This window comes from Bombina bombina, chromosome 6 (assembly GCF_027579735.1).
Source record: "Bombina bombina isolate aBomBom1 chromosome 6, aBomBom1.pri, whole genome shotgun sequence".
Classification (NCBI taxonomy): Eukaryota; Metazoa; Chordata; class Amphibia; order Anura; family Bombinatoridae; genus Bombina; species Bombina bombina.
The window spans coordinates 980,010,962-980,035,386 of NC_069504.1; the positions used below are offsets into that span (position 1 = coordinate 980,010,962).

The 24,425-nt window shown below is 42.0% G+C and overlaps 1 protein-coding gene across 2 annotated transcripts in view; it reads right to left on the reverse strand.

The window, feature by feature from the left end:
* Nucleotides 1–24,425, reverse strand: part of TBC1D9B (TBC1 domain family member 9B) — a 424,635-nt gene that overhangs the window by 388,989 nt on the left and 11,221 nt on the right. For both annotated transcript variants that reach the window (XM_053718644.1, XM_053718642.1), the window contains exon 2: nucleotides 22,742–22,852. In XM_053718644.1, coding sequence (XP_053574619.1) covers nucleotides 22,742–22,852 — 111 coding nt within the window. The remainder of the gene's footprint in view (nucleotides 1–22,741; nucleotides 22,853–24,425) is intronic.

Consider the following 24,425-nt stretch of genomic DNA (forward strand, 5'->3'; position numbering starts at 1 on the left):
TGAGGGTGTAGTGCAGGGATAGAGGTTTACCCAGCCGAAGCCCTTGCTGCCACCTGGCTTCCCATATGGTAAGTTGCCGGGGCAAGGAGGGTTTAAAACCCCTTCTTGACAGGAGGCTAATAACCCTCGTATATTCAAACTTCATGTACGATGGGGTAGATGGGGAGACATCAAGTTGACTATATGGGACAAAAGTTACCTGAGGTGATGTAGACCAGAGGTCTGCCACTCTCGTAACACCCAGTCTAGACCAGGAGGTCGGATGTGAGTCTGGTAGGCCTGACAAGAGGCCAGCAACAGAGGTGATTGGAGACGGGTGAGGAGCCACCTTAGGGTTGTGTCGTAGGCGGTCCCAGGCAGTCAGGCATTCCCGAATTATTGGGTTTGCAACCTCGAAAGTTTCTTCTACAATGAGGTGGCGTCCAAATTAGGTCCCTCAAAGTGAGATTATGCGGTAAGGAGGCTTGTTCAATCGTCCTCCATTTACTATCGGAGGCTTTAACTCCCCATTGGGAGATGTGAGTGAGCATAGCAGCATCCGCATACCTGAAAATAGAGGGGGAGGCCACCCCTCCGTGCATTCTAGGGTACTGTAAAATATTGTGAGCTACCCGGGGGGGTTTACCTTGCCATATATACTTAGTGCAAGCACTCTGGAACTGAATAAGGAGGGTTCTGGGCACCCTGATTGGCAGACAACGCAGAGCATACGTCAACTTAGGAAGGTAGCTCATTTTTAGGGCAGCTATGCGGCCTAACCAGGAGACACATTTAAAAGTGAGTTGGACAATTTAACACCAAGATGGGAGATGCACTTATTAAATTTTTCAAAGAGACTTCTAGAGACTTCCTCGGCGAACCTGAATGTAAATAATTCTGATTTAGAGTGGTTTAGCACTAGCTTTAGCTTATAATACGACATGGCGCTTAACGTCTCAAGGAGGGACAAGAGCCTCGGGATCTCTCTCAAGGGTCTGGAGAAAACAGAGTGGTGTCGTCGGCAAATAAGGCCACCTTATGAACCGTACCATGGAGGGTGATTCCCAATATCTCCCTATCCGCTCTGATAACTGCGGCCAAGGGTTCCACGGCCAATGCAAATAGGATCGGGGAGAGGGGGCAACCTTGTCGGGTGCCGTTGGTAATAGAAAAAGGGGTGGAGTCGAACCCCAATCCCCTAACTGAGGCTACCGGAGAGGAATACAAAGCCTTCACTGCCTGTATTATTTGCGTAGGGAACTGGAAGTTCTCTAGGACACGCCAAAGGTACTCCCACCGGACGCGGTCAAAGGCCTTCTCGGCATCTAGAGAAAGCACCGCAAGCGGCCTATTAAGCCTCCTGGCCTCTAGGAGAATGTCAAGAAGCCTCCTGGTGTTATCCGGACCCTCTCTCCCGGGGATGAAACCTACTTGGTCGGGGTTAATGAGTGTTGGAAGGAGTTTCGCTAACCGGTTTGCGAGGATTTTGGCATATATTTTGACGTTGGTGTTTATAAGCGAGATGGGTCGTTAACTGGCGCAGAGAGTTGGGTCTTTATTAGGTTTGGGAATAGTGACTATGGAGGCTTCCAGGAATTCCCTGTCGAATTTCCCTGTGGCCATTGCCCGATAGAAGAATCTGTTGAGAGTAGGAACAAGTTCCTCTAGGTAGGTCTTATAAAAAATAGCCGTAAAGCCGTCTGGCCCAGGGGCCTTGAGAGATTTCAGTTTCTTAATGACCTGCTTGACCTCCTGACTAGTGATTGGGGTGTCAATACACTCTATATGGGCTTTGTCAAGAGTGGGGAGTTTCAGGGATTGAAGAAATGAGCCTATGGCTTCCGAGGGGGCCTGTCTAAATGCCATCTCGTCTCCAATGTTATAAAGTTCAGAATAGAACTTATTAAACTGTTGACCAATTAAGGAGGGGAGTCTAAAAGATTGTGTGCCCTGTTTAATCTCGTGGATACGGGAGGCGCCTGTACGTTGCCTAATTTTGTTAGCGAGTAAAGAGTCCGCTTTATTACCCTTGGAATACATGATGTGTTTCAATCGAAGGAGGTTGGATTGAGTCCTATAGAATTCCAGCTGACAAATGTGACGCCTAATATCTTCAATCTCTGATTTGTGTGCCGCGGGGTCTAAGGCCCACCGTTGGGTTTTGGGAACCCGCAATCTACAATGGGCCTGGGATAGGGAGAGGCCTGCTTGTTTTTTTAGATTGGCCTGCATGCGGATAAAGAGGCCGCGAACAGTGGCCTTAAACGCTCCCCATAGTATGTTATCACTAATGTCTGGGGTATCATTTATTTGGAGGGTGAAACAGATCTCCTTCCTGATCTCCTCCCTAAAAGGGATATCCGAAAGGAGATGGTGTGGCAGCCTCCATGGGGCTCTAGCCTTAGTGGTATGGCTGGAGTCTATATCTAGGGTGACAAGGTCGTGATCCGACCACGGGCAGGTATGTATGCTCATGGAACAAATCAGATCAAGGTCTGTAGGGTGGCAGAAAAAGTAGTCTAACCTAGAAAATATGGAGTGTGGGTGGGAAAAATGGGTGAAGTCCTTGTCTAAAGGGTGTAGGGACCTCCAGACATCAAAATAATTAAACTGGGACATGAGTTCTCTAAATCTACGGCTGGTTGGGTCGTGATTAGTAGGGAGTCTCTTGGTCAGGCTAGTTTTCCTATCTAGCTTCCCATCCCACACCATATTCAGGTCGCCTGCAAGAATTACCTTGCCCTGTTTAACCTTATCTACTTGTAGGAGGATTTTCCGTAGGTACCTAGGCTGGAGTTCGGAAGGTAGATTGAAACCAGGGTGTATGTGACATGGTCTAAGTTGCATACAAGGATAAGGTATCTGGCCTGAGGGTCTCTGAGCACAAGAAGGGGCTCATAGGCCACCCTCTTGTGTACTAGGATGGCTACTCCTCTGGCTTTTTTAGTAAAGGAAGCCGCCTCAAAAACCGGGAAGTCCCTAAACGTATGTAGGGGGGGGGAAATCGGCCAGTAGATGCAACTCTTGAAGAAAAGCCACATCCGCCCTATGATGGCGCAAGGAACGGGCTAAAAGGCATCTCTTACCCACGGTATTCAGGCCTCTGACATTATGAGTCAGGAACCTGAGGGGGGCCATTCAGCGCCCTTTTACGCGGGAGGAGGGGAGGAAAGGAATTAGAAACTGGTTAGAGGGGAAGGGAAATAGAGGGAAACAAGTGGAAATAGTCCACCTATGTGGGGCCATAGGATGGGCACCAAGAGTTGGGGGGGAGCTAACACAACCTGAAAGGTAGTGGGGCTAGTGTGGGTAGCCCCGCTCTCTGTAAGAAATTATGTAATAGAATAAACAAAAGGATGCTCAAACTCTAACTAGAACTAGTTACAATAACATTGACCAAGTAAGTTAACAACATTTTAAAATGACACTAGCGGCTGAGTACAATGAAATGTCCTCAGGTAGGTGAGGCTTGAGGCCTCTGGATGTGGTCAGGGGGGTTAGGTTTTGGTCGCTTCGGCCTCTGTTCTTTAAGAGTACACTCTGGGGCCAAGACCCGCAATCTAGAGCGGACCTCTTGCTGATTTTCCGGGGCAGCTTGAAGACCCCAATAGGCCAGGAGGGTACTCCCCATAGAGGGGGAATACACTATGTGGGTTTGGTTGTCCCTAGTCACAATAAGTTTAGTGGGGAATCTTCACCTGTACTTGACACCCGCTTTCCTCAGTTGGGTGGTGATTGGGGCGTAGAGCTTCCGTTGTTGCAGAGTGTGGGAAGAGAGGTCAGGCAGGAGCTGTATTTCTTTAAAGTTATCAGGCAGGGTAGGTTTGCTGTAGGCCGCTTGCATTAACCAGTCCTTGAAGGTAAAGTGATGGAAGCATACTACCACATCCCTTGGCCTGTCGGATGAAACTGAACGTGGCCTGAGAGCCCTGTGGGCCCTTTCCATGGCGTGCATATTGCCCTCCAGAGGGCCTAAGAATACGGTGAACAAGGAGATGAGGTAATCCTGTAGGTTACCCGCGGCGACCGTCTCTGGAATGCCTCTGAACCTGACATTGTTCCTCCTGGCTCTGTCCTCCATGTCTGCTAGCTTTAGCTCAAGCTGGGAAATTTGCTCTGCTAGGCTTTCCGCATAAGACAACAGGTTCGAATGGTCAGTAGCAAGATCATCTTGTTGTCGCTCAAGGGAATCCACTCTATCGCCAATTTCAGAGATGTCTTCTTTAAGTTCGGCTAAACTTCTCTGGATCTCAGCAGTAATAGATTTGGTCTGAGCTGCAAGCAATTTTTGCAGGGTGCTTTCAGTAATGTAATGATTGAGGTGAGCAGCCGACTGAGAGCTCGATTGTGAACCCTCATCCTGCGACTCAGGATCGCTGACTTACTTGCTCTCAGGATTAGGCATTTTGCGTGACTGGGAGAAATGATCTAGAACAGTCTTTTTCGAAGCCGCTTGGGTCTTGGTGTTTTTTCTGGCAGAGTGCAACATAATTAGTAATGTAAGGGAATCAAATGTTGATTCGTGGGTCTGCAGTGAGGACCCACCCTGGCCACTTATACACAAAGAGATTGTTAGAGCATTAAGAGAATTGCACAGGTAAAGAAAGTTAACTAGATTATCTTAAAAGCTAAACTTCAACATTTAGTTAATACATTGATAGCTAGTGGTATACTGCAAGAGCGGGGCTAGCACAACCCTCAGACACAGATTATACCTGGTACATGATATTTAAACACATACAGTAATTGCAGAAAAGGCCCAACTAATGGACCAACAGCTGGCGATCGTAGTGGCCCCTAAGAGCCCCCACGCACCTCAGGGAAGGGGGATACGACCAGTAGGAAGGGGAAAAGGAGAGTGGTAGTGACCAGCCCAGACAAGCTGAGCCGGAAAGGGGGAGGTGCGAGGGGGACCAAAGCAACCAGTCCCTTTCTGTGGGACTCACAGTCAGACCCAGACAAATACAATGCAGGGAAGACAGGGAGTAAGAGAAAACAATATTCGTAGTAAAAATGGATATGGCAGACCCTACAAATACTTAAAACTATAGGGAGTAAGAACCAATGTTAATTGCAAATATGATCCCAGAGTGGAATGGGGGCCTAGAGGCACTTATGTAAAATCTGTCAGAGTAGCAACTAATACCAAAGTTAAATGGGGAAATACCCAGAATACAGCAAGATCAATATATATATATATATATACACAGCAAGTTGATATACTTTAGAAACCTGTAGGGGAAAGAGTACAATGTTAATGTAAAATATTAAATCACACTCCACCTCGGGCTATGGACCCAAGGACAATAAAGCTGACGCAGCAGCTGATACTGAAGGAAAGGAAACTGATATATTTATGTCTCTAGAGAGAGGTCTGAACGAAATCCCACAATAATAAGGAGGTGATGTGGGAATCAAAGGAGTGTCACAGTCAAATTTCCTTAACTTGTAGCAGTAGGACCCAGCACCCTAAGCTTATGCACACAAGCAAACCATGTGGGTTCAGATAACAGAGGTAGATGGTGCTAGGGCTGACAATCTAACCAGTTGTTTAAGTTGAACCCCCTGCCAGGGAATACAATTGCAGGTTTTGCTATGATCACAGTGAGGAGGGGAGAGGGGGGGATGACAAGTTCACTAATGTGGGGAGTGCACCCCAGGGAGCTGAATTATATGGCTGGGTATACAGATGACAGTTAGGACCACAATACATTATGGTATCTATACCTCAGAGTCCACGTGGGGCTAAAATATTTTTTACATCACAGAGGTTGTTAAAGCGTTTTAGAAGTTGATACAGATAATTTATGTGAAGAAGAGTCTTTAGAATTGTAATACATTTTTTTTGTTATTAGTTTTGTTTTGCTTTACTGGTAGACCACACTATAATGCAATGTAAAGTTAAAATTAAAGGGACATAATACCCATACGCTAAAGCACTTGAAAGGGATGCAGCAAAACTGTAAAAAGCTGATAAGAAAATATCACATGAACATCTCTATGTAAAAAACATAATTTATGCTTACCTGATAAATGTATTTCTCTTGTGGTGTATCCAGTCCACGGATCATCCATTACTTGTGGGATATTCTCCTTCCCAACAGGAAGTTGCAAGAGGATCACCCACAGCAGAGCTGCTATATAGCTCCTCCCCTAACTGCCATATCCAGTCATTCGACCGAAACTAGCCGAGAAAGGAGAAACCATAGGATGCAGTGGTGACTGGAGTTTAAAATTTAGACCTGCCTTAAAAGGACAGGGCGGGCCGTGGACTGGATACACCACAAGAGAAATACATTTATCAGGTAAGCATAAATTATTTTTTCTCTTGTTAGGTGTATCCAGTCCACGGATCATCCATTACTTGTGGGATACCAATACCAAAGCTAAAGTACACGGATGAAGGGAGGGACAAGGCAGGTACTTAAACGGAAGGGACCACTGCCTGTAGAACCTTTCTCCCAAAAATAGCCTCCGAAGAAGCAAAAGTATCAAATTTGTAAAATTTTGAAAAGGTATGAAGCGAAGACCAAGTCGCCGCTTTGCAAATCTGTTCAACAGAAGCCTCATTTTTAAAGGCCCAGGTGGAAGCCACAGCTCTAGTAGAATGAGCTGTAATCCTTTCAGGGGGCTGCTGTCCAGCAGTCTCATAGGCTAAGCGTATTACGCTCCGAAGCCAAAAAGAAAGAGAGGTTGCCGAAGCCTTTTGACCTCTCCTCTGTCCAGAGTAAACAACAAACAGGGAAGATGTTTGACGAAAATCTTTAGTCGCTTGTAAGTAAAACTTTAAAGCACGGACTACGTCCAAATTATGTAAAAGACGTTCCTTCTTTGAAGAAGGATTAGGACACAATGATGGAACAACAATCTCTTGATTGATATTCTTGTTGGAAACTACCTTAGGTAAAAACCCAGGTTTTGTACGCAGAACTACTTTATCTGTATGGAAAATCAGATAAGGAGAATCACATTGTAAAGCTGATAACTCAGAGACTCTACGAGCCGAGGAAATAGCCATCAAAAACAGAACTTTGCAAGATAAAAGTTTGATATCAATGGAATGAAGGGGTTCAAACGGAACTCCTTGAAGAACCTTAAGAACCAAGTTTAAGCTCCATGGAGGAACAACAGGTTTAAACACAGGCTTAATTCTAACCAAAGCCTGACAAAATGCCTGGACGTCTGGAACCTCTGCCAGACGCTTGTGCAAAAGGATAGACAGAGCAGAAATCTGTCCCTTTAAAGAACTAGCTGATAATCCTTTATCCAAGCCCTCTTGGAGAAAGGACAATATCCTAGGAATCCTAACCTTACTCCATGAGTAATTCTTGGATTCACACCAATGAAGATATTTGCGCCATATCTTATGGTAGATTTTCCTGGTTACAGGCTTTAGTGCCTGTATTAAGGTATCAATGACTGACTCGGAGAAGCCACGCCTTGATAAAATCAAGCGTTCAATCTCCAGGCAGTCAGTCTCAGAGAAATTAGATTTGGATGATTGAAAGGACCTTGTAGTAGAAGGTCTTGTCTCAGAGGCAGAGGCCAAGGTGGAAAGGATGACATGTCCACCAGGTCTGCATACCAGGTCCTGCGTGGCCACGCAGGCGCGATCAAGATCACCAATGCTCTCTCCTGTTTGATTTTGGCAATCAGTCGAGGGAGCAGAGGAAACACATAAGCCAGGTTGAAGAACCACGGTGCTGCTAGAGCATCTATCAGCGTCGCTTCTGGGTCCCTGGACCTGGATCCGTAACAAGGAAGCTTGGTGTTCTGGCGAGACGCCATGAGATCCAATTCTGGTGTGCCCCAACGATGAACCAATTGAGCAAACACCTCCGGATGGAGTTCCCACTCCCCCGGATGAAAAGTCTGACGACTTAGAAAATCCGCCTCCCAGTTCTCTACACCTGGGATATGGATCGCTGATAGATGGCAAGAGTGAGTCTCTGCCCAGCGAATTATCTTGGAGACTTCTAACATCGCTAGGGAGCTCCTGGTCCCCCCTTGATGGTTGATGTAAGCCACAGTCGTGATGTTGTCCGACTGAAATCTGATGAACCTCAGGGTTGCTAACTGAGGCCAAGCTAGAAGAGCATTGAATATTGCTCTTAACTCCAGAATATTTATCGGGAGGAGTTTCTCCTCCTGAGTCCACGATCCCTGAGCCTTCAGGGAATTCCAGACTGCACCCCAACCTAGAAGGCTGGCATCTGTTGTTACAATTGTCCAATCTGGCCTGCGAAAGGTCATACCTTTGGACAGATGGACCAGAGATAACCACCAGAGAAGAGAATCTCTGGTCTCTTGATCCAGATTTAGCAGAGGGGACAAATCTGTGTAATCCCCATTCCACTGACTGAGCATGCATAATTGCAGCGGTCTGAGATGTAGGCGCGCAAATGGCACTATGTCCATCGCCGCTACCGTTAAGCCGATCACTTCCATGCACTGAGCCACCGAAGGGCGCGGAATGTAGTGAAGAACACGGCAGGAATTTAGAAGCTTTGATAACCTGGACTCTGTCAGGTAAATTTTCATTTCTACAGAATCTATTAGAGTCCCTAGGAAGGAAACCCTTGTGAGGGGTGATAAAGAACTCTTTCCCTCGTTCACTTTCCACCCATGCGACCTCAGAAATGCCAACACTATGTCCGTATGAGATTTTGCAATTTGGAAGTTTGACGCCTGTATCAGGATGTCGTCTAGATAAGGGGCCACTGCTATGCCCCGTGGTCTTAGGACCGCCAGAAGAGACCCCAGAACCTTTGTAAAAATTCTTGGGGCTGTAGCTAACCCGAAGGGAAGAGCCACAAACTGGTAATGCCTGTCTAGAAAGGCAAACCTTAGGAACCGATGATGATCTTTGTGAATCGGTATGTGAAGGTAAGCATCCTTCAAATCCACTGTGGTCATGTACTGACCCTCCTGGATCATAGGTAGGATTGTCCGAATAGTTTCCATTTTGAACGATGGAACTCTGAGGAATTTGTTTAAGATTTTTAGATCCAAAATTGGTCTGAATGTTCCCTCTTTTTTGGGAACCACAAACAGATTTGAATAAAATCCCTGTCCTTGTTCCATCTGTGGAACTGGATGGATCACTCCCATTATTAGGAGGTCTTGCACACAGCGTAAGAATGCCTCTTTCTTTATCTGGTTTACAGATAATCTCAAAAGGTGAAATCTCCCTTTTGGGGGGGAAGCTTTGAAGTCCAGAAGATATCCCTGAGATATGATCTTCAACGCCCAGGGATCCTGAACATCTCTTGCCCACGCCTGGGCGAAGAGAGAAAGTCTGCCCCCTACTAGATCCTAGAGCCTGGTTAGATTTCCAGGCCGGCTTGGATTGCGCAAAAGTTCCCTCTTGTTTTGTAGCAGAGGAAGTTGATGCTGCACCTGCCTTGAAGTTTCGAAAGGCACGAAAATTAGACTGTTTGGCCCTTGATTTGGTCCTGTCCTGAGGAAGGGTATGACCCTTACCTCCAGTAATGTCAGCAATAATTTCCTTCAAACCAGGCCCGAATAGGGTCTGCCCCTTGAAGGGAATGTTAAGTAATTTAGACTTTGAAGTCACGTCAGCTGACCAAGATTTAAGCCATAGCGCCCTACGCGCCTGGATGGCGAATCCAGAATTCTTAGCCGTTAGTTTAGTCAAATGAACAATGGCATCAGAAACAAAAGAATTAGCTAGCTTAAGTGTTCTAAGCTTGTCAAGTATTTCAGTCAATGGAGTAGCTGTCTGAAAGGCCTCTTCCAGAGACTCAAACCAGAACGCCGCAGCAGCAGTGACAGGAGCAATGCATGCAAGGGGCTGCAGGATAAAACCTTGTTGAATAAACATTTTCTTAAGGTAACCTAATTTTTTATCCATTGGATCTGAAAAAGCACAACTGTCCTCGACAGGGATAGTGGTACGCTTTGCTAAAGTAGAAACTGCTCCCTCCACCTTAGGGACCGTCTTCCATAAGTCCCGTGTGGTGGCGTCTATTGGAAACATTTTTCTAAAAATAGGAGGGGGGGGAAACGGCACACCGGGTCTGTCCCCCTCCTTAGTAATAATTTCTGTAAACCTTTTAGGTATTGGAAAAAACGTCAGTACACACCGGCACCGCGTAGTATTTATCCAGTCTACACAATTTCTCTGGCACTGCAATTGTGTCACAGTCATTCAGAGCAGCTAAAACCTCTCCAAGCAACAGCCGGAGGTTCTCAAGCTTAAATTTAAAAGTAGACATATCTGAATCAGGTTTCCCCGAGTCAGAGACGTCACCCACAGACTGAAGCTCTTCCTCAGCTTCTGCATATTGTGACGCAGTATCAGACATGGGCCTTAAAACATCTGCGCGCTCTGTATTACTTCTAACCCCAGAGCTATCGCGCTTTCCTCTGAATTCAGGCAGTCTGGCTAATACCGCTGACAGGGTATTATCCATGATTGCCGCCATGTCCTGCAAAGTAATCGCTATGGGCGTCTTTGATGTACTTGGCGCCATTTTAGCGTGAGTCCCTTGAGCGGGAGTCAAAGGGTCCGACACGTGGGGAGAGTTAGACGGCATAACTTCCCCCTCGTCAGAATCCTCTGGTGATAATTCTTTTAAAGATAACAGCTGATCTTTATTGTTTAAAGTGAAATCAATACATTTAGTACACATTCTCCTATGGGGTTCCACCATGGCTTTTAAACATAATGAACAAGGAGTTTCCTCTATGTCAGACATGTTTATACAGACTAGCAATGAGACTAGCAAGCTTGGAAAACACTTTAAATCAAGTTAACAAGCAATATAAAAAAACGTTACTGTTCCTTTAAGAGAAACAAATTTTGCCAAAATTTGAAATAACAGTGAAAAAAGGCAGTTAAACTAACGAAATGTTTACAGTGTATGTAACAAGTTAGCAGAGCATTGCACCCATTTGCAAATGGATGATTAACCCCTTAATACAAAAAACAGATTAACAAAACGAAAAATATGTTTTTTAAACAGTCATAACAACTGCCACAGCTCCTACTTTTGAAGCCTTTTGAGCCCTTCAGAGATGTCCTATAGCATGCAGGGGACTGCTGAGGGAAGCTGAATGTCACAGTTTGTAATTTTAACTGCACCAACTGTAACTTTTATACTATAACAGTGGGAAGCCTCAGGAAACTGTTTCTAGACAAAAATAAAGCCAGCCATGTGGAAAAAACTAGGCCCCAATAAGTTTTATCACCAAAGCATATATAAAAATGATTAAACATGCCAGCAAATGTTTTATATTGCACATTAATCAGAGTATATACATCTGATAGCAAGGCTGATACTAGTCGCTATTAAATCACTGTATTTAGGCTTTAACTTACATTAATCCGGTATCAGCAGCATTCTCTAGCAAATTCCATCCCTAGAAAAACTTAACTGCACATACCTTATTGCAGGATACCCTGCACGCCATTCTCCCTCTGAAGTTACCTCACTCCTCAGACATATGTGAGAATAGCAGTGGATCTCAGTTACTTCTGCTAAGATCATAGAAAAACGCAGGCAGATTCTTCTTCTAAATGCTGCCTGAGATAAAATAGTACACTCCGATACCATTTAAAAACAAACTTTTGATTGAAGAAAAAACTAACTATATTTTACCACTTTTCTCTTACTACCTCCAGCTATGTTGAGAGCTTGCAAGAGAATGACTGGATATGGCAGTTAGGGGAGGAGCTATATAGCAGCTCTGCTGTGGGTGATCCTCTTGCAACTTCCTGTTGGGAAGGAGAATATCCCACAAGTAATGGATGATCCGTGGACTGGATACACCTAACAAGAGAAAAGGAAGCTATTTTACCTCAATATTTCTTCAGCTTACAAGAGTAAGTGCTCTGGTAACAGTAATACTTAATATAGTGCAGAGCTGAGGTCATGCTATGCTTGCTGTGATCTCATGTGATGTCACTGAATTCTCATGAGATTTCATAGTACGAATCCTGAAACTGAATAGGGAAATAACATGGCTGTGCCTGCACATGCCAGATTCAAGCTCCCTTGCAAGTCCTGGGACTAGTATCCTGATTGGCTGCTTAAAGCATACTTAGGACATTTTAAGGTAAATATCTTTTTTACATAGAAATGTTCAGGTGATCACTTTCAAGTGCTTCAACATTTGGGTATCCTGTCCCTTTACACTTTCATGATTCAGATAGGACAGGCAGTTTTAACAACTTTCCAGTTTACTTCTATTATTAAATATTACTTGTTTGCTTTGTATCCTTTGTTGAAGATATACCTAGGTAGGTTTAGAAGCAGCAAGGCACTACTCTGAGCTAGCTGCACTTATATGCCTCCTATCATTGGCTTATCCAATGTGCTCAATTAGCTCCCAGTAGTGCATTCAACAAAGGATGTCCTTAAACATAGAGCAGACAAAATAAAGAGAAATATGCTCATGTGAAGCATATAAAACAAATTGTATCTTTGCAAAGTTTTTATCATTTACAATCCTAATAATCACAGATGAATGCCAACATATTTCTTCCATCTTTTCACATCTTCCATCCACCAGTATTAAAAGTATCACAAAACACATGTAAAACATATTAAAATAAAGTATTACATATATACTGTATATATAGATATAGTAAATATAAAAACTAAGTTTATTATTAAAATAAATGTTTAATAAGGTTTTAAAAGGGATATTTTATATATCAAGGTGTTTGACTGGGAAGGGCTAAAAGGATATCTATGGTTTGAAATTTCCAGTGGTCCAGGACGACATAGAAATTGCAGTGGACGACTTAGAAATTTGACTTTTTCCTATTTTTAACATTAAATTGACTACTAACTTTTTCCCTCTGGGCCAGAAGCTTTTAACCCCTGTCTAGTAAACCATAGTGGTATTTTTCCACCCCTGTATGTGTCTGTGTGTCTATTACAGAAGGTGGGAAAAATTGATGTAAAGTAAGAATGCTTTTAAAAATAGAATTGTTCATAGTATATATTTATCAATAAACACAATGCAAAGTGAGTAAACAGAAGACAAATACAAAACAAATCAATATTTGGTGTGACCACCCTTTGACTTCAAAACAGCATCAATTCTTCTAGGTACACTTACACATAGTATTTTAAGGGACTAGGTAGGTAGGTTGTTCCAAACATCTTGGAGAAATGACCACAGTTCTTCTGTAGATTTAAGCAACCTGTCTCTTAATGTAATCCTAGACAGACTTGATGATGTTGAGATTAGGGCCTCTAGTTATGAAGGTCTGTCGGACCTGATCCGACAGTGCGGATCAGGTCCGACAGACCTCGCCGTATTCAGCAATGCACCAGCAGCTCACAAGAGCTGCTGGTGCAACGCCGCCCCCTGCAGACTCGTGGCCAATGAGCCGCCAGCAGGGGGGTGTCAATCAACCCGATCATACTCGATCGGGTTGATTTCTGGCGATGTGTGTCCGCCTGCTCAGAGCAGGCGGACAGGTTATGGAGCAGCAGTCTTTGTGACCGCTGCTTCATAACTGCTGTTTCTTGCGAGCCTATAGGCTCGCCAGAAACACGGGGCATCAAGCTCCAATCGGAGCTTGATACATATGCCCCTAGGACTCTGTAGGGGCCATACCATTACTTCTAGGACTCCTTCTTTATGCTGATGATAGTTCTTAAAGGGATATGAAAGCCAAACTTTTTCTGCCATGATTCAGATAGAGCATGCCATTTTAAAGAACTTTTAATTTTCTTCTATTATCATTCTCTTGGTATCTTTTGTTGAAAAGCTGGAATGTATGCTTAGGAGCCGTCCCATTCCTGGAGCACTATATGGCAGCAGTTTTGCAAGAATGTTATTCATTTGCAAGAGCACTAGATGGCAGAACTATTTCCTGTCATGTAGTGCTCCAGACACCTACCTAGTTATCTCTTCAACACAGAATATCATAGGAACAAAGCAAATTTGATAATAGAAGTAAATTGGAAACTTTTTTAAAATGGTATTCCCTAGTCTGAATCACAAAAAGAAAATTGTGTCTTTTCATATCCCTTTAATGACTCTTGCTGAATGCTTGTGTCGAGCTGCAGAATACATTTGGGGCCAATCATAACTGCATGATGGATAAGTATCTGCCTGTACTTCTCAGCATTGAGGAGACCATTAATTCTGAACAAATTCCCAACTCCATTTGGAGAAAGGCAGCCCCAAACTTGCAAAGACCCTACATCAATCTTCACTGCTGCCAGCAGATACTTATTCTTTTCCCGGCGAACAAACTGCCTTCTGCTACAGCCAAACATTTCAAATTTTGACTCATCAGTCTAGAGCACCTGCTGCCATTTTCTCCACTTCAGTTCCTGTGGTTTTGTGCATAGTTGAGTCGCTTGGCCCTAATTACACGTTGGAGGTATGGCTTTTTCGCCGCAAGTCTTCCATGAAGGCCACTTCTAACCAAAGTTCTTTGGACAGTAGATGGGTCTACCAGGGTCCCACAGGTTACTGACAACTCTGAGCTGATGGCACGGATGGGCATCTTCAAATTGCGAAGGGAAGTAAGCATCATCTGTCTTTAATCTGCTGCACTCCAAGTTTCCTTGGCCGACCACTGTGTCTACGATCCTCAACAGTGCCTGTTTTTTTGCTTCTCCAGAAGAGTTTAGACAGCACATCTAGAAAACATCCTTGAAATGTCTGCCTGGGAGAGACCTTGCTGATGTGGTATAACTAGCTTGTGTCATTAAACTATATTCAGTATTCTCACCTTGTAAGCAGAGTTTGGCCTATACCTCCTACAAAGCTTTTTCTGTTTTAGTTAATGATTGTGTTTTAACCTACATATTAAATTGTTGATCATTAACACCTGTTCAGTATAATTGTTTAATCATGCACCTGACTATACGCCAATAAAATATGTGACTTTGCACAAGGGCACCTAGAAGAATTAATGCTGTTTTAAAGGCAAAAACAATCCTCAGATGTGGCTGTACTGCATTGATTTGTATGTGATTTCTTGCAAACCAGCTCCATCTAGTGGTTGCTTTTAGCACACATTTGTAAAATGGCTGTTTTACCTTCACTTTCTGTTTGTGATCTCAGTAGCAGCTGATCAATCTAGAGAAGTCTAAAAGCAGAGCCCATGCAGGAGAGTGAAGAGGAGGGAAAGCCACTTACTTATATTCCCCCTAGGGACGTCTGCAGTCTGAAACTAAGGTTATGTAATCATTATGGAACCTCCCACACAATCTCCTGCTCTCTGAGAAATGGCTCAAATACATAGCAGATGCAGTTAACCCCACGGCTGACAAAAAGACTTAAACTGCAGTCCCCTCTGCTAGCTAGCTGCTGGGTTAACTGCATCTACAATGTATTTGATATCAGCAAGGCACAGCATTTCTGAAAGGAGCAGCCCCCCACCCCTACTGCTATATGCCTGTATTGGATCCCTGCACAGGAGCAGGGCTCATTATCAGTCAAGATAAAATGTTTAAAAAAAAATTTGAAAAATACATACACATATACATACTTTTTATGCTCCCGGAGTATATTGGACATTGAGAAACATGTACATTAAGATTCTGTAGTCATTAATAAATGTTTTATTGAAAAATTAAGTTATATTCATTTATAAGAAAATCACACAAATATTTATATCTTAGTTGCTTTTTATCTTAGTTGAGAGCTTGTGAGTGAGTGCTGGACTTTTTCTGTGTGTTTATATTAAAATATTTTTTTGTAATTTTCCCTGTTTGGGCCTTGCACCCAGGCCTGACTGGGGTTAACTGCCTGTGGCTCTGGTAACAGTGCAGCTTCCTGAGAGTGCTGGTTTGCACCCAGGGCTGTGCATGTTGCAGGGTCATAGGATGTGTACCCGGTCCGGCATGAGAGTGCTGACCCCACCCCCGTGTTTTGTATATGTTTGGGGAAATTACATAAGCCTGTGCACCCTCCATTTTTTCACAGTTGCTTTTTTTCACAGTTGTTTGATTGTGAGCCTGCATTGTGTGGCTGGTTAGGGACCCAGGTTTATTGGAAGAAACCTTGACGAGGTACCTGGGCTTTTCCCATTTGGCCAGATGCGGTAACTAATTCTTCCATTGCTGCTTTTTATCTTAGTTGAGAGCTTGTGAGTGAGTGCTGGACTTTTTCTGTGTGTTTATATTAAAATATTTTTTTGTAATTTTCCCTGTTTGGGCCTTGCACCCAGGCCTGACTGGGGTTAACTGCCTGTGGCTCTGGTAACAGTGCAGCTTCCTGAGAGTGCTGGTTTGCACCCAGGGCTGTGCATGTTGCAGGGTCATAGGATGTGTACCCGGTCCGGCATGAGAGTGCTGACCCCACCCCCGTGTTTTGTATATGTTTGGGGAAATTACATAAGCCTGTGCACCCTCCATTTTTTCACAGTTGCTTTTTTTCACAGTTGTGTGATTGTGAGCCTGCATTGTGTGGCTGGTTAGGGACCCAGGTTTATTGGAAGAAACCTTGACGAGGTACCTGGGCTTTTCCCATTTGGCCAGATGCGGTAACTAATTCTTCCATTGCTGCTTTTTATCTTAGTTGAGAGCTTGTGAGTGAGTGCTGGACTTTTTCTGTGTGTTTATATTAAAATATTTTTTTGTAATTTTCCCTGTTTGGGCCTTGCACCCAGGCCTGACTGGGGTTAACTGCCTGTGGCTCTGGTAACAGTGCAGCTTCCTGAGAGTGCTGGTTTGCACCCAGGGCTGTGCATGTTGCAGGGTCATAGGATGTGTACCCGGTCCGGCATGAGAGTGCTGACCCCACCCCCGTGTTTTGTATATGTTTGGGGAAATTACATAAGCCTGTGCACCCTCCATTTTTTCACAGTTGCTTTTTTTCACAGTTGTTTGATTGTGAGCCTGCATTGTGTGGCTGGTTAGGGACCCAGGTTTATTGGAAGAAACCTTGACGAGGTACCTGGGCTTTTCCCATTTGGCCAGATGCGGTAACTAATTCTTCCATTGCTGCTTTTTATCTTAGTTGAGAGCTTGTGAGTGAGTGCTGGACTTTTTCTGTGTGTTTATATATATATATATATATATATACACACACAAATATATATACAATATATATATATATATATATATATATATATATATATATACACATAAAATATTCTGCTCTCATGGATATCAAACAATTGCAAACACAAAGGGTTTATATAAAAAAATATCTTTATTAAATATATGTGTAGCACAATTATTGGCACCCTTTTAGTCAATACTTTGTGCTACCTCGCTTTGCTGAGATGTAGGACTTGGTGAAGTGGAACAGTGCACCCCTCAGCATTTATGTGGATTATGTGGATCCGGTTCAAGAAAGCTGGTATTTGTATGAATTTGTGCTGTTTAAATACTGCATATAGTTTTGAGGTGAGTGCAATCTTGTTGGAAATTAAAAGGTGTTATTTTATTCACTACACTTAGATCCTCCTCACGCTCTATTTTCTGTTTGGTTTGTACTTGTAGTTATTGCTCTTACTTCTAGGATGTTTGAGCCCAAAATCAATTCTTCTTTGCACATATTTCCCTTGATAGCTCAATTTGTTGGAATCTGGATCTAAAACCAAAAAGAGTCTTGAAAGGAAGCGCTTTGCTGAGATTACGGCTTAGAAGCCACTAAATGTTGCTTGATACAAGGAGGAAAAAAAAATCAAGTGGGGTCAGACTGACTTTCTTGTTCCATTTCTTCAAAGTATTGTTGCAATGGACACATCCACCATCTTCCCCATATGAGCACATGGATAGTTGATGCTGGTTTTCTTTAAATCCTCATTCAGTCCCTGGCCATGAGCAAGTACTATAACAGATACATCAGGTATATGATAATATCTTATTTTGTTTGTGCTGAATAACACACTATGGGGTCGATTTAACAAGGGCTGAATTGCCCTTGTTCTCCATGTTTCCGTGCAAGCTTTCAGGCTCGCCAAAAATAGCAGTTATGAAGCAGCGGTCTAAAGACCCCTGCTCTATAACTTGTCCGCTGCCTCTGAGGTTGCAGACTTTAAGCCGCCCGATCCTATACGATCGGTCTGATTGACACCCCCTGCTAGCAGCCGCAAATCTGCAGGGGGCGGCATTGCACAAACAGTTCTGGTGAACTGCTTTTGAAATGATAAATGCAGACAGAGTATGATGTCGGCATTCAGCGATGTCTGTCGGACATGATGCGCTACAGTGTATCATGTCGGACAGACATTAGTAAATCTACCCCTATGCCTTATCTGGTGTCAAAGACTGTTACAAGGAAAATAATCTCCTGGCTTGTTCTCATCTGGCATTTTCAGTGTTTATGATCTGTTTGCAAAACTGAATTGGCCACAAACCGAATATCATAAAAAGAGTGGAGTACAATAATCCCCTGCTTCCATATTTCTCAAATGAGTTGTATTATTACGCTGGTTGAGGCCCCTGGGGCCAAGGTATTGCCAAATGGAAGGTAATAAGGTGTGACTAACAAGTGTGGTATTGGTGTATTGTGCTTCATAGGACCAGCCCCTCCAACAAACTAGGGCCTAGTTTCCATTAAGGTGGTAAAGTGTGGAAACCGGTGGTAACATAAAAAATCTCCATAGACTTTAATAGAGACAAATGTTTTTATCACCAGTTTCCACAATTTACCACCTCAATGGAAACTAGGGCTAGGTTGGTATGAACCAGTAAGCTCTATTTACCTCTGTCATACTGCTCTGTCCAGCAAATATTACGGGGAAACAAACAGATAATTGAATGAGATGTGTGTGTACTAAATTATTTATACAATTAGTGCATCTAATATGCAGTCATGTCTTATATGCTATGAAAGTATATTTGCACTTCTTCATTTACATTTTATCACATTTGTGAAGTTAGTAGTTAAAATGCTTTTTCTAGCTGCAGGGCATCATTAAAGGGACAGTCAACCATAGAATTGTTATTGTTTTAAAAGATAGATAATCCCTTTATTACTCATTCCCCAGTTTTGCATAACCAACACAGTTATATTAATGTACTTTTTACCTTTGTGATTACCTTGTATCTAGGAACCTTCTTACAGCCCCCTGATCACATGACTGTGACTGTTTATTATCTATTGTCTTAAATTTAGCATTGTATTGTGCTAGATCTTAAATAACTTTCTGTGCCTGAACACAGTGTTATCTATATAGCCCACGTGTACTTTCTGTCTCTTTGTGTTGAAAAGAGATTTAAAAAGCCTGTGATAAGAGGCAGCCCCTCAAAGGCTTAGAAATTAGCATATGAGCCTACCTATGTTTAGTTTAAACTAAGAATACCAAGAGAAAAAAGCAAATTTGATGATAAAAGTAAATTGGAAAGTTTATTGAAATTAAAAGTCCTATCTGAATAATGAAAGTTTAATTTATACTTGACTGTCCCTTTAAACTAGAACAAAAGGTTACACTTTATTCTATTACTGTTTATTGTGGAATCCTTAGTGGGATTATAAATAAGGAGTCATGTGCGTCTCTTGCTATGAAGGTTTGTTAGCCACTGCTTTAGACATACAAAAACTGCCACCATAAGTTTACTAAAGATTTGACAGTTTGAGGAACCACAACTAAACTCTGTGGTTGACGGAAAATAAAACCACAATGACAAACTAAAAATTAAATGAAACAATGTTTGTGAAGCTCAGGACAATCTTTGTCCTTTACAAGTGTTTCAAAGAATATATTACATTTAAATGTTCTCTCCAGGACCTATTTCATGGGAATGTCACTCGCTGATTTTTTTTTATTGTTTGTTGCACTTTAAATCAGTTTATGTTAATTTATGCAATTAATTTATTCTTTGGATAACTTAAAGGCACATGAAACCCCAACATTTTCCTTCATGATTTAGGTAGAACATACCATTTTAAAAGAACTTTCCAGTTTACTTCTATTAACAAATTTGCTTCATTCTTTTGGTATAATTTATTGAAGGAGCAGCAATGCACTTCTGGTTTCTAACTGAACAAATGGATGAGCCAATGACAATCGGTATATATGTGCAGCCATCAATCAGCAGCTAGAACCTAGATTCTTTGCTGCTCCTGAGCTTTCCTAGATAAACCTCAACAAAGGATAACAAGAGAAGGAATCAAATTAAATAATATAAGTTGTTTAAAATTGTATTCTCTATCTGAATCGTGAAAGAAAATATTTGGTTTCATGTCCCTTTAAATAACAGAATATTATAATATTGTAAAGTATTACAGTGCCCCCCACCTGGTTTCTTCATAATGCCCCAGGACAACATTTTCTGTGGAGAGCACTGCATATTCATTTTTGTACATGATTTGCTTACAACCCCAGAGGGAGAACTTTCAGTGATATTTTTTTTAACCCCTTAACGACCAGCGCCATACCCTGTACAACGCTGGTCGTTATGACCTTAAGGACCAGCGACATACCCTGTATGTCGCTGCAGTCCTGGGCTTCTCTCTGTCGCGATCTCGCTCAAAATTGCGAGATTGCGCTATTTCTGCTATTTCCTTCATATTTCTGGGGCACTGTAGAAATAGAGTTACAGAGTTACTCTGTGGCCCTCTTTGCATCGGGCAGCAGTGGGACCGATCGTTGGTAGGTGGGAGCATAAGGAGGGAGGCCGGTGGGCGTCCCAACAATGTAGGAGGCGGGCGGGAGTGGGTGGGACCGCTCAGCCACGCTACAGGGGAAAAAATTTATAAAAATAAAGTTGCATCATTGAGGGGGAAGGAGGGAGGAGGGGCAATGAAAGGGGTTTGGGTATTGAGGGGGGGGGGGGGCAGCTACACTACATGAAAATGGGTATTATATATATTTTATTTTTTTTATTGCCTATTTTGCAGCTAACTGGGTACTGGCAGACAGCTGCCCCTACCTAAGATGGCTGCAAATAGGTAGGGGGGGGGGGGGGTTAGAGGGGGGGGGGGATCAGGGAGGTTGGGTGGTAAGGGGGGGGATACTACCCTGCAGAAAATATATAAATTAAAAAAAAAAAAAAAAAAGTAAAAAAAAAAAAAAAACACCTTTTATTTTTATGCTGGCAGACTTTCTGCCAGTACTTAAAGGGACACTGTACCCAAATTTTTTCTTTCGTGATTCAGATAGAGCATGACATTTTAAGCAACTTTCTAATTTACTCCTATTATCAAATTTTCTTTATTCTCTTGGTATCTTTATTTGAAATGCAAGAATCTAAGTTTAGATGCCGGCCCATTTTTGGTGAACAACCTGGGTTGTCCTTGCTGATTGGTGGAAAAAATTCATCCACCAATCAAAAAGTGCTGTCCAGAGTTCTTATCCCAAAAACGCTTAGATTGCTTTTATTTCAAATAAAGATAGCAAGAGAACGAAGAAAAATTGGCAATAGGAGTAAATTAGAAAGTTGCTTAAAATTGCATGCTCTATCTGAATCACAAAAGAAAAAAATTGGGTTCAGTGTCCCTTTAAGATGGGGGTTACCTTTGTGGGTGGGGGGGGGGGGGAAGAGCTGTTTGAGAGGGGTCAGGGAGGATCAGGGGGTGTGATGTGTCAGATGGGAGGCTGATCTCTACACTAAAGCTAAAATTAACCCTACAAGCTACCTAATTAACAAGCTGTTTGTAAATCATTACAGTGAGAAACCTAAAATTGTGAAAAATTTAATTTTTTTAATTTGATCGCATTTGGCGGTGAAATGGTGGCATGAAATATAACAAAATGGGCCTAGATCAATACTTTGGCTTTTCTACTAAAAAAAATATATATATAGTTTTGATAGGTAAAAAAAAAAGGCTCTATTTCTGTTCTGTTTTTTTCTGCAGGTCGTTTTAAAATCTTATTTAATTATATGTTAGGCAGATACACTAAAGTACAAGCTCCATTGCAATGCAATTATTAACTGGAGAATAAAGCGATTTTTAAAGTTTTATGATATATTGCAACCGTTGAGAATTGCATTGAAAATTAGATGCAGAGAAAAAAAAAAAATTGTTAAGCTTTTAAAATGTCTCTTGAATGCCTTTGTTTCCTTTGCTCTTGGTCTAAGATGATATAATTAGAAGGTAAAATGTAGTAATAAAAAGGTGCAGTGCTCACAAACAGGTCTTACATTCAAGAGTCACAGCCTTGCAGACTGGGAAATCTAGGGGGCGGGGTTAAAAAAAATCTCAGCGAGACAGTCATCAATCAATACGCTGCCACTCTGCAGTGCTGCCCCATATTTTGACTGTCCTCTTCAAACAGTGCTGCACTCTGGCTGTTTTGTGTTAAAGTGATATGAAACCAAAAAAAATATTTTATGATTCAGACAGAGCATAGAATCCCCCCCCCCCATTTACTTATATTATGACATTTGTCTTATTCCCATAGAATTCTTTGTTGAAGAGGTACCTAAGTAGGTATCAGGAGCACTACATTGCAGGAAATAGTGCTGTCATCTAGTGCTCTTGCAAAAGAATAACATTCTTGCAAAATTGCTGTCATAGAGTGCTGCAGACACATGCACGCTCCTGAGCTTACGTCCCTGCTTTTCAACAAAAGATATAAAGAGAAGTAAATTAGAAACTTGTTAAAAACTGCATTCTCTATCTAAATTGTGAATGAAAAATTTTGGCTTTCATATACCTTTATGGAAAACTTACATTGTGCAGCCAGAGCACAGCACTGTTTGAAAAGAACAGCTTGATGTGGAGCAGTGCTGCAAAGCGAAAGCACCAACACTTTGCGCATGAGTCCTGTTCTTCAGACATGCTGCATTTTCTGCGATTGTATCTTAGATCACAGCATGTTATGCCTTGGGGCTTACAACAATATCGTTACGCTGTGTGCACTTACCACAAGCCACTGTCCAGTAAACTTGGGATTCCTGGGTCTGGTGAAGTATTCGGTATGGGGCCACTCGGGCACTAGAGTCCAGTACAACATCCAGAGTGCCCACAAGCAGGCCTGAAGAAATAACAAAATGTTAAATTAGCTTGCCATCTCTTCACTATACCCAACTGACCTATAACCACTATAGAGTCTAGAGAGTAGTACAGTAACAATTTTATAGTCTAAAAAGGTGGTATGACAAACTGGGAAAAATAAAAACAGGTCTAGAATTGTAAGCTGTTAATTGAAATATATGCAGTTGTAACAAGTATACGTTTTAAAACACTATCTTTTCTAAGTCTTTTTATATTTGTTTAAAAGGCCATTCAACGAAAAAAAATAAAAAATAAACATGCTCTAATTTTAACACTATTGGCGCTCCGTCTCTATGTGTTTAAACTCCACAAAGAAGTTAAACACATAATTGAAGTACAACTCTAGAGCTGCAGTGGAAACTGATGCTGACAGAATCAGCAGCGGCAGTCACACAGCTAGGTTGTGCAACTGCTGATTGGCTGCTTATCCACTCAGCACCAGCAGCTCTATACAGCTCTTTTAAAGTATGTGTTTAACCTCTCTCTGGGGCATAAACACATAGCGTTGCAGGGTCACTAGTGTTAAAATGACATGCTCTACAAATGACACCCGTTAATTTTCATCAGATTTATTCAGGAGTACACCGCAAAAAAGTCCCTAACCGATCACGTGAATATTGCACTGGTAAAGTCATTTTGGATGTCAGCTTTTCTTTAAAGACAAACTTTGGTAGAGAACCCACAATGTACCTGAAGAATATAGAAGATGCAGAGAAAAGATATATAGAACTACTATTAGAACAGTAGGAGAATTAAAAAAAAAAATGTACAGACTATTTCTGAACTTGCAGAGAGAGTTCCCTGAATGTAGGAAGATACCAATGCATGGTTTCATAAATGCAGTAGTTTCACTTCAGGGTTCTGGTTATATATTCTTAATGATTTAACCGAAATCAAAGAAAAGTAAAAAAAAATAAACAGACAATAAAGAACCTTGTATAGAGTTGGTGTAGTGTTTTTTGTTATAGATGATAAACTAAAAACATAAAATGTCTCCATAAAATGTTTTAATATCTAAAAATAAAATAAAATAATGAAAGTGCATTGCAAAGATGTTGTTTTTTAATTTTTTGTGCTTTTTCTGTATTTTTATTTTGCTACCCCATTTACGGATAACTCCACCTGTTTCCCCATTATATCATGATAGTTAAAAGGAGTTCAATAAAGGGACATGAAACACAAAATGATTTGTTTAATGATTTATACAGAGCATGCAGTTATAAACAACTTTCCAATTTGCTTCATTCTCTTGGTATCTTTTATTGAAGGAGCAGCAACGCACTACTGGGAGCTAGTGGAACACATTGGTAAACTAATGACAAGAAACATATGTGCAGCCCCCAATCAGCAGCTAGTTCCCAGCTCTTGCTTTCAAACAAAGGATACAAAGAGAACAAAGCAAATTAGATAGATAATGGAAGCACATTTAGAAAGTATGCTGTATCTAAATCATGAATGAAAATCTTTGGGTTTCATGTCCCTTAAAATTAAACAGCATTGCTACTGGCACATTTTGCTGTCTTGGCTTTAGCAATCTGCAGGTTGATCTCAAT